Source organism: Nansenia antarctica (genome assembly GCF_963989245.1).
Source record: "Nansenia antarctica genome assembly, chromosome: 16".
In the NCBI taxonomy this organism is placed as follows: Eukaryota; Metazoa; Chordata; class Actinopteri; order Argentiniformes; family Microstomatidae; genus Nansenia; species Nansenia antarctica.
In genome coordinates, this window is record NC_137686.1 from 28,859,975 (window position 1) to 28,874,528 (window position 14,554).

Sequence of the window (14,554 nt, forward strand, 5' to 3'; positions counted from 1 at the left end):
CATTGTTCTGGCTTTCTAGGGTCGGATACAGACAAAAGGGTAATTGCATATATTCAAATGTGGAGAAAAACAGGTTTCATTGTGAGCTTACAACAGGAAATCAGTTTCTATAGGTTTCACTAGACATTCAATTTACTGTTGTGTTTGAACCTTTGATTGATTGATTGAAAACTTTATTAGAAGATTTGCAGAAGTAGGTACATGAAAGTACATATTACATACAAGGTCAACTAACAGGATAAAAACCCAAGAAAGCCCCTGGCTTATTTCAATTGGGGTCCTTAAAAGAAAAAAATCTTCCAGCTTTCTTCTAATCTTCGTCTTCTTGCTTTCTGACTCCAAGCCAGACCACAGATGACTATGTGACTATGATGACTGGTGGATAGATGACTCACGTACTTAGACAAATCGTGACGTTAGAATTATAAGGTTCTATCTCCATTTTTGGTCAAATTTGAGTTTTTTTTTTATATAATCCGATCCATTAGGGGTTTATTAATGCCTGTGTGGTGTTATTTTTAAAATGTTGCCATTTTTGAGTTAGTAATTCATAAAATACAAAGGTTCCATCTCACAGAACATAATGGAATGTAAAAACGTTGACGCTCAATATCTCTGAACTGCCCTAAACGGAGATAGAACCTTCTCATTCTAAACGGAGATAGAACCTTCTCATTCTAAACGGAGATAGAACCTTATCATTCTAAACGGAGATAGAACCTTATCATTCTAAACGGAGATAGAACCTTATCATTCTAAACGGAGATAGAACCTTATCATTCTAAACAGAGATAGAACCTTCTCATTCTAAGATCACGAAATGTATTTGTTGTAAGTCGCTTTGGATAAAGGCTTCTGCTAAATGCCACAAATGTCATGTGAACCATCCATGTCAGCAGCAGGGCATTAAGGCTTGTCCACTTGTCTGTCCGGGACAAGTACATTTCATGTTCGGACAAGTGGATTTCCTCCTGCAGTCAAAACAAAAAAAGAAATCAATATGTATTAATATCTGCAAAACATTAACTTCCGATCTGAATAGTAAAAAATATATATATTACAAGCAAAGCGATGCCGCACAAAAGGCATTCCATGAGTGCTGCTCAGATTCCAGAGCGAGTTTACGAACGCAGTGTAAGAGAACATTATTCTATGCAACTAGACCTTTTTATAAACATAACAGCAGAGAAACTCTCCAGGCCGTGGAGGGGAGGGAGCGGTGTCAGGAGGGACAGTTAAGCAGTAGCCTGAACACATATTCATGTGGTGAAAACTGTGTTTAATTACTTAGTTATTTAATTACTAATTGTTCTTTTATTCCTCTGATCAAGTATTCCTCTTGTTTAATTATCACTCCTGTTTGACTGTTACTGTGTTATGATTGTTTGTACTGTACAGTTGAACTGTGCGAGACATTATGATTCCAGTTAGCTGGAGGCTAGGAGGGATGGTGTCTTCAAGTTAACCTCAGGTGACAGTTATCATGGACGAGGCCAGTATTGTGCTTGTGAATAACGGTGTAGCCAACATTAGGACTGAGATTGGCTTGCACAGTCCATTCATGGTTAATATATGTGGTTATGCTGACACCTAGTGGCAGAATGCATACATGACATGACCTTTGGAAACGTGTGTAAACTCTTTAACCTGCCTCTATCTCTGTCCACTCTGACTTTTTATTCTATTTATCCTTTCTTTATTCGGGGAAAGGTCCCTTTGAGACCATAGTCTCTTTATCAAGGGAGCCCTGATTACAACACATACGCATCACTATCATTTACATTTAAAAGGACACACTTTAACCCATCTCTCTCTCTCTCTCTCTCTCTCTCTCTCTCTCTCTCTCTCTCTCTCTCTCTCTCTCTCTCTCTCTCTCTCTCTCTCTCTCTCTCTGCAGGTTAAGTTGCTTCAGTCCATTCAAGCATGGCTGAGTCTGCAGGCAGGAATCTGGAGGACAAAGGTAATGTGACTCAATAAACTTGTTGTCAACATGTTTAAAGTATGATTTGTCAGAATATGAGCTTATTGAACTATGGTTTTCAGTGGACAGAGACTTTTAAAGGTAGCAAGTATCACACCGTACAATGACGGTATGAGAACTAGACAAAACCACTCTCAAAAAACATTTACAGGAGGCTGCAATCCGTAACTGGACCCTCTAAAACAAAAATCAGATTAAAAGACCCGAACTACCCACTGTACATACTTTGTGTTTTGTCCCCCGCCCCCACCTGTGGTGTATTTCCCCACCTGTCCTACCCGCTGTACATACCTTATGTTTTGTTGTATTGTTCTTCCCATGATGGATGTACGTTTATCTTGTAGATAGTAATAGTTATTTGTCTGTATTATCATGTAGATAGTACTAGTTCTCTTCTTATGTCTGTCTTACATGTAACGATGAATTGAAAATCAAGGACCCCAATTGAAATAAGCCAGTGGCTTTCTTGGGTTTTTATCCTGTTAGTTGACCTTGTATGTAATATGTACTTTCATGTACCTACTTCTGCAAACATTCTAATAAAGTTTTCAATCAATCAATCAAAAACAATGGCTGTGTTCGAAATGGCATACTGATACTGCATACTGCATACTAGCATACTCAATGAGTATATACTGCATACTGCATACTAAATTCATAATAAGTATGCCAAAACCAGCTGACCGTTTACACAGTATGCATACTGCCTCCCAGAATGCATTTCGTACCGGCCGGCCTCCATTTTAAACCTCCATTGGCTAAAAGCTGTCATTTTGGTTTTTAGTTTTAATGTTTTCAGGTGAGAAAGTAACCATTTATATTCCCAAAATGTGTCCAGTTTATCAAAATAACCCGTTTATATATCTGACCTGATGTTTTTTTCCTCTTCTGTTCGCTAGCTACATTACGGCTGCGTTCGTAAATTCGACCCTGGAAATCTGATCAGCAATCATGGAATGCCTCTTGTCCAATCAAATTACCTGGTCCCTTTATGACATTGAACCCAGTGTGCGCTCGGGCGCTCTCAGAGCGAATTTACGAACGCACCTTACGTTGCTTAGATACCTTCACTACAGAGTTCGACAGAAACATTGTAACATAATTGTTAAACAAGTTGTAAAATGATTTTGGGGGCCAATATCTTTAGCTAGCTAAAGTAACTAGCTTACTATATTGTTGTCTTAACAGTTGGTAAAATAACATGATTAAAATAAATATATATGAGCAATAACATATCGTGGGCTTGCTGCAGCAAGCACAATAACAACCAACTTGTCTGAAGCTACAATACTGGGACCATTCGTGATTGGGCTGCAGGCAGTCAAATACTAGGCGAACGTGTGTATAAGACATGAATAAACTTGGGTTTCATGCATTTCAAGTGGCATATTTGTAATCATGACGACGTAACCTTGTCTAAGAATGCATTTCATCATGTTAATTCCCAGTATAGTGAAAATACCACCGCTCATCAGTGATCAGACTTAGCTGGGGTGCTGCAGCTGAAGAGTATCAAAGAGTGCAAGAAAGCAGCATCTGCACACTCAAATCTGTGCAAAAAACTATGTTTATTGCAGCTTTCGGTCCCCAGGCTATCGGACCATGTAAACAACAGCTGTATGACGGGTTTGTATGACGCAGTTTGACGAGGCTGGAAGCGCACAGGGTTGCCAGATGGGATTGACAATTTACAGCCTAAACTTTCTAGAACCTCAAAATCCAGTAGCCCATTCGGCGGTAACCTGCCCCATCTGGCAACCCTGGACTCGAAATGCATTTTGGGGAATCAGTACTCCAAAAGTGTACAGTCGTATCACACTTAAATTATTAAGAAAATATAGTATATATACTACATTTCTTGCATACTCAAATCTCGCATACTGTACAGTGTGAACGCTCTCGCATACTCAAATCTACGTCATATCTAGTATGAGTAGTATGCTATTCCGAACACAGCCATTGGCTGTAGTAGTTGGCAATGTTATTGCTCATATATATTTATTTTAATCCTGTTCTTTTACCAACTGCTAAGACAACAATATAGTAAACTAGTTACTTGAGCTAGCTAAAGGTATTGGCCCCTCAAATCATTTTACAACTTGTTGTAATTATGTTATGTCGTTTCTGTCGAACTCCGTAAGTAAGCAATGTAAGCAACGCCGGGTGCGTTCGTAAATCTGCTCTGAGAGCGCCGGAGCGCACACTGGGTTCAACGTCATAAAGAGACCAGGTAATTTGATTGGACAAGAGGCATTCCATGAGTGCTGATCAGATTTCCAGGGAAAATTTACGAACGCAGCTAGCGAACAGAAGACGAAAAAAACCGTCAGATCAGATCTATAAACGGGTTATTTTGATAAACTGGACACATTTTGGGAATATATGTGGTTACTTTCTCGCCTGAAAACATATTAAAACTTCATAAAATGACATGTTAACATTTGTAGACCCAAAATTACAGCTTTTAGCCAATGGAGGTTTAAAATGGAGGTTTAAATTCGGCGCTCCCGGCGAAATGCATTCTGGGAGGCAGTATGCATACTGTGTAAAGTAACGGTCGGCTGGTATTGGCATACTTATTATGAATTTAGTATGCAGTATGCAGTATATACTCACTGAGTATGCTAGTATGCAGTATGCTAGTATACCATTCCGAACATAGCCAATGACGAATGTTTACCATCTGCAACAGCTACACTAGGCCGGCTTTACACCGCAGGTCGTAAGTTCCGATTGTGCTTACACCTACTTTTGTGTATTCTAATAGTGAAAATCATCAAATCAAATCAAATCAAATGTTATTTGTGTAGCGCATTTCCTACAAGATGCAACTCAATGCGCTTCACATAATAAACATTCTCAGTCAATCAATCAATCAATCAATCAATCAATCAATCAATCAATCAATACTGACAGAGCCGCGAGCAGGCAAAAGTAAAAACCTGAACACTATGTCGCCAGGAACATTCCCTTGCAGCCCTCTACACATAGAGCCAGTCTGCTACCAGCACCCAGCGGCGGGCCCCCACACCCCCCCCTCTATTCATAGAGCCAGTCTGCCTACCAGCACCCAGCGGCGGGCCCCCACACCCCCCCCTCTACACATAGAGCCAGTCTGCTACCAGCACCCAGCGGCGGGATGCGGTTATGATGCGGTTATGATGCGGTTATGATGCGGTTATGATGCAACAACACAATAAAGATAAAGATAGCATAGTGATCTTAGTTCTATAATGTCCAATGTCTCCCTTAGTTAACAAAAGGCGACATTGAATAAGTCGGTTTTGAGGTCTCGCTTAAACATTTCCTGAGTTTTAGACAACCTCAACCTCAGAAAATCCCACCGCTCATCCATGATCAGACTGAGGTGCTGAACTGAAGAGTAGAACAGCATCCGCACACTCAGAACTGAAGAGTAGAACAGCATCCGCACACTCATAACTGAAGAGTAGAACAGCATCCGCACACTCATAACTGAAGAGTAGAACAGCATCCGCACACTCAGAACTGAAGAGTAGAACAGCATCCGCACACTCAGAACTGAAGAGTAGAACAGCATCCGCACACTCAGAACTGAAGAGTAGAACAGCATCCGCACACTCAGAACTGAAGAGTAGAACAGCATCCGCACACTCAGAACTGAAGAGTAGAACAGCATCCGCACACTCAGAACTGAAGAGTAGAACAGCATCCGCACACTCAAACACTGTAAAAAAAAAAAAATGATTGAGAGCTTTCAGTCATAGACCTTCTTCAGGCATATATATTAAAATATAAAGCCGTTGCTTTCCGAAGTATGTTTAGAGGTCTGCAAAATATTGCGCACATTTGAAGGCGGAGAAGAAAGAGCACTTCACTGTTGAAGTGAGTGAAACAATTTTGTGATGTATGAAGACTGTGCGCACCTCTCAGCCAGTGGCGGCTGGCCGATAGAGGGCGCTGGGGCGCCGCCCCCACCTTCACTTCCTAGTTGCGATTTGTAAAAGTTTTTTTTTTTAAATAAACATTGTTTATTCACAAAATGCGGCTGATATTCTGTCGGCGCCTATCAGCATTCATTAAAAATCCTCCAATACAATAAACATTTTATCTGTGTGTGTGTAAAATTCACTGTTAAAATACATAGGGGAGGAGTCGGGACGCCGGTCAATGCATGTCTATGGCACTGCAAATACTTTTCGCTTACACGTGAGCTGTAGCAGCGCTCCAATTGGCTGTCTCTATTTCTTGGCCTGGGCGCAAAAATGTGCGTCCTGAAAAGCTGGTTGTATTGCAGACAATGCATTGGTCCATCGAGCTTCCGAGTGATAGATTTGCTGTCCGCAGCTGGACCGCAGCTAGTTGTTTACAATGTAAGGATCATATCCGGATGGAGGGGGAGGGATCTCCGCCATAGCCAATTGATCACCCAGATGGAGGAAGGGGAGGCAACTCCCCATAGCCAATTGTAGACCTCATTACTGTTACGTGACTTTGGCGGCTCACATTAGTTTGAAAGTGAAACAATGGAGGCGGCTGCATGTCCTACTGGGAGAAGTGCTTCTGAACTAAAAGACAATTCGGTTGTCTCGCTTAAAGAAAACCCGTTTTCAAGGCGTTCAATTCAACAACAGAAACGGATTAAAGAGCTTGGACCGGAACGACCCGATTTGCAAATAAATCAACAAACAAGAGATCGGGGACGAGTTTACAACCGGGCGTTCACTGCCACGGTTTATGAGAAACGGAGTTGGCTAACTGGATGTGGTGTAAGTAATGCCTTTAGCTACTAGCTAATGTTACACAAGCAATGTAGCTCACCACAGTTTGTATGTCTTGTCTTCTGGTGTTAGTAATAATATAAAAAAAATAATCTATTGCCTCTAAAATCACCACGAACAGAACGGCGGAGGTACGGGTAAACGTGCGCGTTTTACCACCAGCCGCCACTGCTCTCAGCACACTGGCACCCATGCATACGCAGAGAAACTGGAGAAATGTCAACTGCGACTCCGCTGGCAGAAGGATGAAACAGGAGAAACGCTTTGAAATGGATACCGTTTCCACCGACATAAACCTAAATATTACCTCACATATTATGCACACAAAGAATGTACGTGCACACTGCACATATCTTATTCTCCCTTGTCCTGTACCCATCACAATGTAACCTACATATATCTTTGTTCGTATCATATAGATATTCATGCAAATATATTTACTTATATTTTACTTTATTTATATTCATATTCATTGCACATAGCGCGAGGCTGGACAAGTTGAGCACCGTTCCTGATTCACTGTTCCCGAGTGCTCAGTGGGTAACGTCCCGATAAATCCAATGATCAATATCCATACATTGAAGAACATGAACAAGCCCACTGTAGACAATTGACTATCATCCCCAAGCACACCCCATCCCCATGTATACGGACTACGAACATTTTAAGCGCACAGACACTTTATTACTGAACTATCTATTATTACTAGTTGCACCACCAGTGTATCTTGTCTTCCCTGTAGGCCTAATATTGTCACCTTTATCTTGTATTATGCCTATTGCCTTATGTCTTAATGTTAATGTTAATGTTAATGTTAATGTTAATTTTATTTATAATGCGCCCCCCATCCAACTTTTACATCGGCCCGGGGCGCAGCCCGGGTAAAGGAACAGATAAAGACAAGGACAAGGACAAGGAACACAGAAAGCAAACAGACACAGACTACTTAAACGAACAACTCAAGGGATACAATTTACAACAAATAGGAAGTAGACTTAGGGAACACCATTGACGAAGAGGTGGGTTTTTAACTTGGCTCTAAAGGAGTCCAGAGTGGGGGCAGACTTGATGGCGGAAGGGAGCGCGTTCCACAGGGTCGGTGCTATCACCGCAAAGTGATAAAACAAGACGCAAAGTCTTGTGCTGCAATGTCAGGAACCGAAGCCTACGAATGTTATTCTCTTACGAGAGTGTCACGTTGCAGTGTAATGCAATCACTAACGTAACAATAAACTTGAAACATTCATGGCTTTTCTACAATGCACTGATGATCATGAAATGCATCTGGTTAGATGACGAACTGCATTTCCTTGTCTTGGTACTTGTCAATAAGCTTGAATCTAATCTAAAAGAAAAGAAAAAAAAACATGATTTAAGATAATAAATACAAAGGGAGATAGGCCTATCTGTTTTTGCTAAACAACCCCTCAAATATGTTGTACAGTTTAATCGGGAATCATATTTAATTGTAATCTGTAATTATTAAACAATACGTGGATGTTATGACATGTATTATCATGAATAGTAAGGTGAACAGTAGGACGAATCACGTTTAAACTGACTCCGTTGTTGAAGCAGTCTGGAACATAGATATTATATAGACGAGAGAAGAGAGTTTCGTCGTACGCAAAGCAAGAACATTTACGCACACGAGATTCTGATTTATAAAAGGCCACTCTTCCCACGCCTGCTTCCCTTTATCCCAATCAACCCTAAATGTTGCGCACGGGAACGAGCGTCTCGCCCCACCCTTTTTAACACCCATGCTTTGCCTATTATTGGTCAGTGAAATGCCCCACAGAAGGTGAAAAAATAAATAAAATAATTCACCCAGTCAATTTCTGCGCAGTAGTTCTGCTTAACGAACACATGAAACTCTCTATAATATCTATGTTCCAGACTGTATCGACAACGTGTTCACCTTATTATTTATGATAATACATTTCATAACATTCAAGTATTACAGATTCAATTAAATATGATTCCCGATTAAACTGTACAACATATTTGAGGGGTTGTTTTGCAAAAACAGATAGGCCTATCTCCCTTTGTATTTATTATGTTAAATCATGTTTTTTCTTTTAGATTAGATTCAATCTTATTGTCATTGACAAGTACCAAGGTTGTCACAAGGAAATGCAGTTCGTCATCTAACCTGCATTGTAGAAAAGCCAAGCATGTTTCAAGTTTATTGTTACGTTACATTAAGAGAGTAAAATTCGTAGGCTTCGGTTCCTGACATGGCAGCACAAGACATAAGGCAATGGGCATAATACAAGATAAAGGTGACAATATTACAGCTAAGACAGGATACACTAGTGATGCAACTAGTAATAATAGATAGTTCAGTAATTTGTGCGCTTAAAGTTTTCGTAGTCCGTATACATGGGGATGGGGTGTACTTGGGGATGATATCAAATCAAATCAAATCACATTTTATTTGTATAGCGCATTTCTTACAAGATGCAACTCAATGCGCTTCACACAATGAAAATGTTCAGTCAATCAGTCAATCAATCAATCAATACTGACAGAGCCGCGAGCAGGCAAAAGTAAAAACCTGTATACTATGTAGCCAGGAAAAATTCCCTTGCAGCCCTCTACCAATAGAGCGACTACTAGCCAGTTTGCTTACCAGTACCCAGCGGTCCCCAAAGGGAGGCCAAGGACCACCGGCACAAAGCAAGCAAGCAAGGGCAAAAACCTGTACACCATGTATCCAGGAAAAATTCCTTGCATATTATCGGCGTACACACTGTCCATAAATTAAGTGTTATATTTGCATCGTTCTGCATCCAGTATGGTCACAGGTCCTGCCAAAAGAGAATCTTAAGCACAGTTATGATGCAACAACACAATAGAGACAATAAAGATGACAGCAATACAACCTGATGGTGGTCCTGGTACACCCTTGTACCGGTTCCAGTACTGCTCTAGGTGCTATTTGGAGCTGACAGTGCCTCATCAGCACCCGGGTCCATTTTCCTGTCAACACAAATCTCAAAACACGAGTATGGTGTAATGGCCTAGTGATCCTAGTTCTATAATGTCCAATGTCTCCCTTAGTATCAAAAGGCGACATTGAATAAGTAGGTTTTGAGGTCACGCTTAAAAATGTCCTGAGTTTTAGACAACCTCAGGCCCTCAGGTAGGGTGTTCCACAATCTAGGAGCATATATGCTAAAACCTGATCCTCCAAATCTCTTTGTCCTAGCTTCTGGCACTATTAAAAGTTCCGTGCCACTAGACCGTAGGGGTCTAGCTGGTGTGTATCTTATGAGCATGTCCACCATGTAATTGGGTGCATCACAGTGAAGTGATTTATAAACTAGTAAAAGGATCTTAAAGTCTATTCTATGACTGACAGGGAGCCAGTGTAGTGATCTCAAGACAGGTGTGATGTGCACTCTTCGTTTGGTCCTAGTAAGGACACGAGCAGCAGCATTTTGAACCATTTGTAGTCTATTTATCATTTTTTGGGGGAGACCTGTCAGGAGAGCATTACAGTAATCTAGCCTACTAGTAACAAACGCATGCATTAATTTTTCAGTGTCTGCCTGGGAGAGAAATGATTGTACCTTAGTGATGTTTCTTAGATGGTAGAAGGATGTTTTAATAGTGTTATTAATATGAGTTTCAAAATTTAGATCTGGGTCAATTATGACACCAAGATTCCTGGCCTGACACTTAGTGTTAAGAGCTAGTGTTTTCAAGTGTGCAGATAATTTCTCTCTCCCAGTTTTCTCGCCAATGATCAATACCTCTGTTTTTTCTTGATTGAGTTGGAGAAAGTTTTGTGTCATCCAAATATTAATATCGGCAATACAGTCTATCAGGTGGTCGATCATCTTGTAGTCGTTGGGAGTTACTGAGATATAAAGCTGAGTGTCGTCAGCATAGCTGTGGTAGTTAACGCTATGCTTCTTGATAACAGAACTGAGGGGTAGCATGTATAGGCTAAAAAGCAACGGTCCTAAAATGGACCCCTGGGGAACTCCACAGGTTGTGCTATAATTTTTTGACTTATGGTCACCAAGGGCTACAAAGTAGTCTCGGTCAGCCAGGTAAGTCCTGAACCAGTTTAAGACCGGACCTGAGAGGCCAACCCAGTTTTCAAGTCTCTCAATAAGTATGGAGTGGTCTACCGTATCAAAGGCTGCACTTAAGTCTAAGAGTACAAGAATCGAGAGTTTTTTCGAGTCTGCATTTATCCTAAGGTCATTAGTTACCTTAAGCAAAGCGGTTTCTGTGCTGTGGTATGATCGGAAACCTGACTGAAGTGGGTCATACCTATTATTTAAGACTAAGAATTCATGAAGCTGTCTATACGCTGCCTTTTCTAAAATTTTGCTTAGAAAAGTGAGATTGGATATTGGTCTACAGTTTTTTGGATCAGAAGGATCTAGGTTACTTTTCTTTAGGGTGGGTCTAACCAGGGCAGTTTTAAGCGCCGCTGGAAATATCCCTTTAAGTAGGGAGTGATTTACAATGCCTAGTATGTCATCAGACACAGATTCAAAAATGTCCTTAAAAAAGGTGGTAGGAATAGGGTCAAGAGGACACGTAGACGGTTTAAGCTGTGACACAATTTTACCTAATGTTTCCGTACTAATCATGGTGAACATGCTCATAGTCATGTTCTGTGGTGGCGGATCTGTGGTGCTACACAAACCTAGTCTTTCCTGAGTAATACACATTCTAATATTTGTTATCTTATCCCTGAAGTGGGCTGCAAATTCCTCGCATTTGGTGACAGAGGCTGCGCCGTCTAGAGTTCTAGGAGCAGGGTTTACAAGGCAATCAATTGTCGAGAACAAGACCCTGGGGTTATTCTTGTTTGTAGATATTATCTTTGAGAAGTGATTTTTTTCTAGCATTTCGCATTGCCAAGTTAAAGGCAGATAGATGTTCTTTAAAAATATTCTGATCAATCTGTAATTTGCTCTTTCTCCATCTGCGCTCAGCTTTCCTACATGTTCTCTTTAGGAGATTTATTTCACTGTTTCGCCATGGTGCTCTCCTCTTGGCTCCAACCTTTTTTAGTTTGGTAGGTGCCAGGGAGTCTAGGGCCATTTTTACTTTATTGTTAAAGGTAATTACTAAGTCGTTTTCACATAACGTGGGAGTTGTGTGATTACTGTTCATTAAAGCTTTGAAATGTTCAGCCACTGCAGGGGTAAGATAACGTTTTTTAACAACACGTTCAGCATTGCTTTCAGCTTTACGTGTTACAATGGTAAAGAAAATACAGAAATGGTCAGAGAGGGCCAGGTCGCTGATACCTGATATTGAGACCTCAATATCACTACCTCAATATCACTACCTCAATATCACTACCTGAGACCTCAATATCACTACCTCAAGGGGTAGTGGTGGTCTAGTGGATAGTGAGTTGGACTTGTGATCGGAAGGTTGTGAGTTCAAATCCCGCCTGAAACCACAACACTACTAGTGTGCCCTTGAGTAAGGCACTTAGCCCTCAGTTACTCCAGGGGGAATGCCCCTGTAATTCGTAATTGTAAGTCGCTTTGGATAAAGGCGTCTGCTAAATGGCAAAATTATTAATTATTATTAATTAAGACCCTTTGTAATCACAAGATCAAGGGTATGGCCATGATTGTGAGTGGGTTCATTGACATGTTGGACAAAATCCATAGATTCCAAGAGGTCAATAAATTCCCTAGCCCTCAAGTCAGCCTCATTATCAACATGAAAGTTAAAATCACCAGTGATAATAATCCTATCATAGTTGGGATGGATAATGGATAGGAACTCAGAGAAGTCAGGTAGGAAGGTAGGGGCTGGTTTCGGCGGCCTGTATACAGTTACCGTAAGAATAGGTGGTTGGCATGCCATAACTGTGGCATGATATTCAAAGGAGGAGAATATATCAAAGGATATGCTCCTGCAGTTTAGGTTATTTGAAGCTATGGTAGCTGTTCCTCCCCCCTTTTTTCCATTTCTGATTGATTGGAAAAAACTGTAGTTGGGGGGAGATGCCTCAATAAGGGCTGCTGCTCCATTTGTATCTAGCCAGGTTTCTGTGAGTAGCATACAGTCGAGTTTTCTATCACAAATGAGCTCATTTATGATAAATGTTTTTTTTGTTTGATAGGGACCTGATATTCAAAATTGCCATGGAGATGTCATTTTGACACTGGGACTGACTCGAGGGCATACTTAATGAAATGGGTAATACATTTCTCAAATTTGCGCCATGTATTACCTTATTTGTGGTGGAGGGAGTCCGATGGGAGACAATAGTCTGGATGGCATGTTTGGTGTTAGAGGAATGGATCGGACTCATCCCACATCAGCGTTGACAGGGCACCGGCCAGGTCCAGGGCTGGACAGCGAGGTCCATGGACATCGACAGCAGGCGGGCACCATACTTGTTTGGGTGAAACCTATCTCTCGCAAACAGCTCACTACGGTTAAAGAACGTGGTGAAATCGTCTATAAATGGGATTTGCATATGACAGCAGTATCCCTGTAGCCAAAGGTGAAGACTTCGAATTCTACTGTATTTGGTGTCGCCATACCTGGGACTCGGGAAGGGGCCCGAGATGATGCAGGTCTTACCTGTGCCCTTGACGGTGGAGATGAGGGCTCGGAAGTCGTCCTTCAGCTCCTCCGACCTCTCCCGTCCGATGTCGTTGGCACCCACGTGGACGATGACGGAGGTGACCTGGGGGGGGGCCTCCTCCACCAGCATCGGGACTACCACTAAAGGTGGCTAGCTGGTTAGCCGCGGTAGCTAACTAATAACGCTGGTAATCCCGACTCAGCCTCCCGGCGTCGGATTCGGCGGAACGAGGTCCCGATGTTATATAGGATAGGAAAGCTATTTATTTACAAAAAATGCTTTCTCAATAGAGTTTGGTATAGATAGTAGTTTTTAAGATTCTAACGCTGTCGAGCTGCAACAGCAAAAACAAAACTCGTCGTAACCCGGAAACGGAAGAGGTCTGAATAACAGTGTTTCCCCTAGGTTTGCTGCCTTGGGGGGGTGGCATGGACCGTGGCATGGACCCCCCAGGGGGTAAGACCCTGCGACATACCAGCGTCATGTCCAGGGGGTGTACTAACTTGTACATTAAGCCGCCTCATGCTATGGGCCATTAGGCTCGAGAACCATCGGTTCTCAAGGCTACTTACTTATGTGGTCTTGACGACCTGTCCACTTTCTCACCTGGTTCTTGCTCTCTCTCTCTCTGGTGTGCCGACACCATCCTGCTCTCTCTCCTTCTCTCCCTCCCTATCCTCCTCTCTCCCTTTTGCTGTCAACCAAAAGGCAAACATAACAACCAGAGTATTTATAATCTAATAAGAGGTATACATTGATCCATATCAATTGTTATTCATATATACATACATATCATATATTCGTCATAGTCAGGGACTCCAATTAAATGTCACGTAGCCTATAGGCATCTCCATCAATCCAGGATTCATTACATTGTCTACTGTCACATTGCCCATATAGTGGGCTGTTGTTCAGGTATTGATGTTAGCCATTGATGTAGTCAGGATTATAGAGTTGGTTTAATTACCTGGATGTAGTGTGCCATGGCCTCTCTGTGGTCCGTGAAGGAGGCAGTGTTGTTAGCAAATGTGACAATCAGCTTGCGTGGAAATAACAGCCCATACCTCACGTTAGCCTCCCGCAGATGTCCCCGCACCTCGTTGAATAACGCTCTTCGTTTGACCAACTCGGCTGTAAGGTCGGGGTAGATGTGGATCCTCTTCCCCTGGAACTTCAGGTTGCCAGCAGATTCCCCTGCCAGGCGTAGAATGAGCCTCCTCGTCTCCA

General features: G+C 41.8%; 2 protein-coding genes across 2 annotated transcripts in view; one reads left to right on the forward strand and one right to left on the reverse strand.

Annotated features, from left to right (window-relative positions):
• The window catches only part of LOC308171664 (creatine kinase B-type-like), a gene marked incomplete at both ends in the record, with an annotated part of 38,146 nt that extends 24,690 nt beyond the window's left edge, over window positions 1-13,456 (reverse strand). Inside the window, one exon of the mRNA XM_080546536.1 lies at window positions 13,324-13,456. Coding sequence (XP_080402662.1) covers window positions 13,324-13,456 — 133 coding nt within the window. The remainder of the gene's footprint in view (window positions 1-13,323) is intronic.
• The window catches only part of dpy30 (dpy-30 histone methyltransferase complex regulatory subunit), a 439,880-nt gene that overhangs the window by 319,374 nt on the left and 105,952 nt on the right, over window positions 1-14,554 (forward strand). The window lies entirely within an intron of this gene.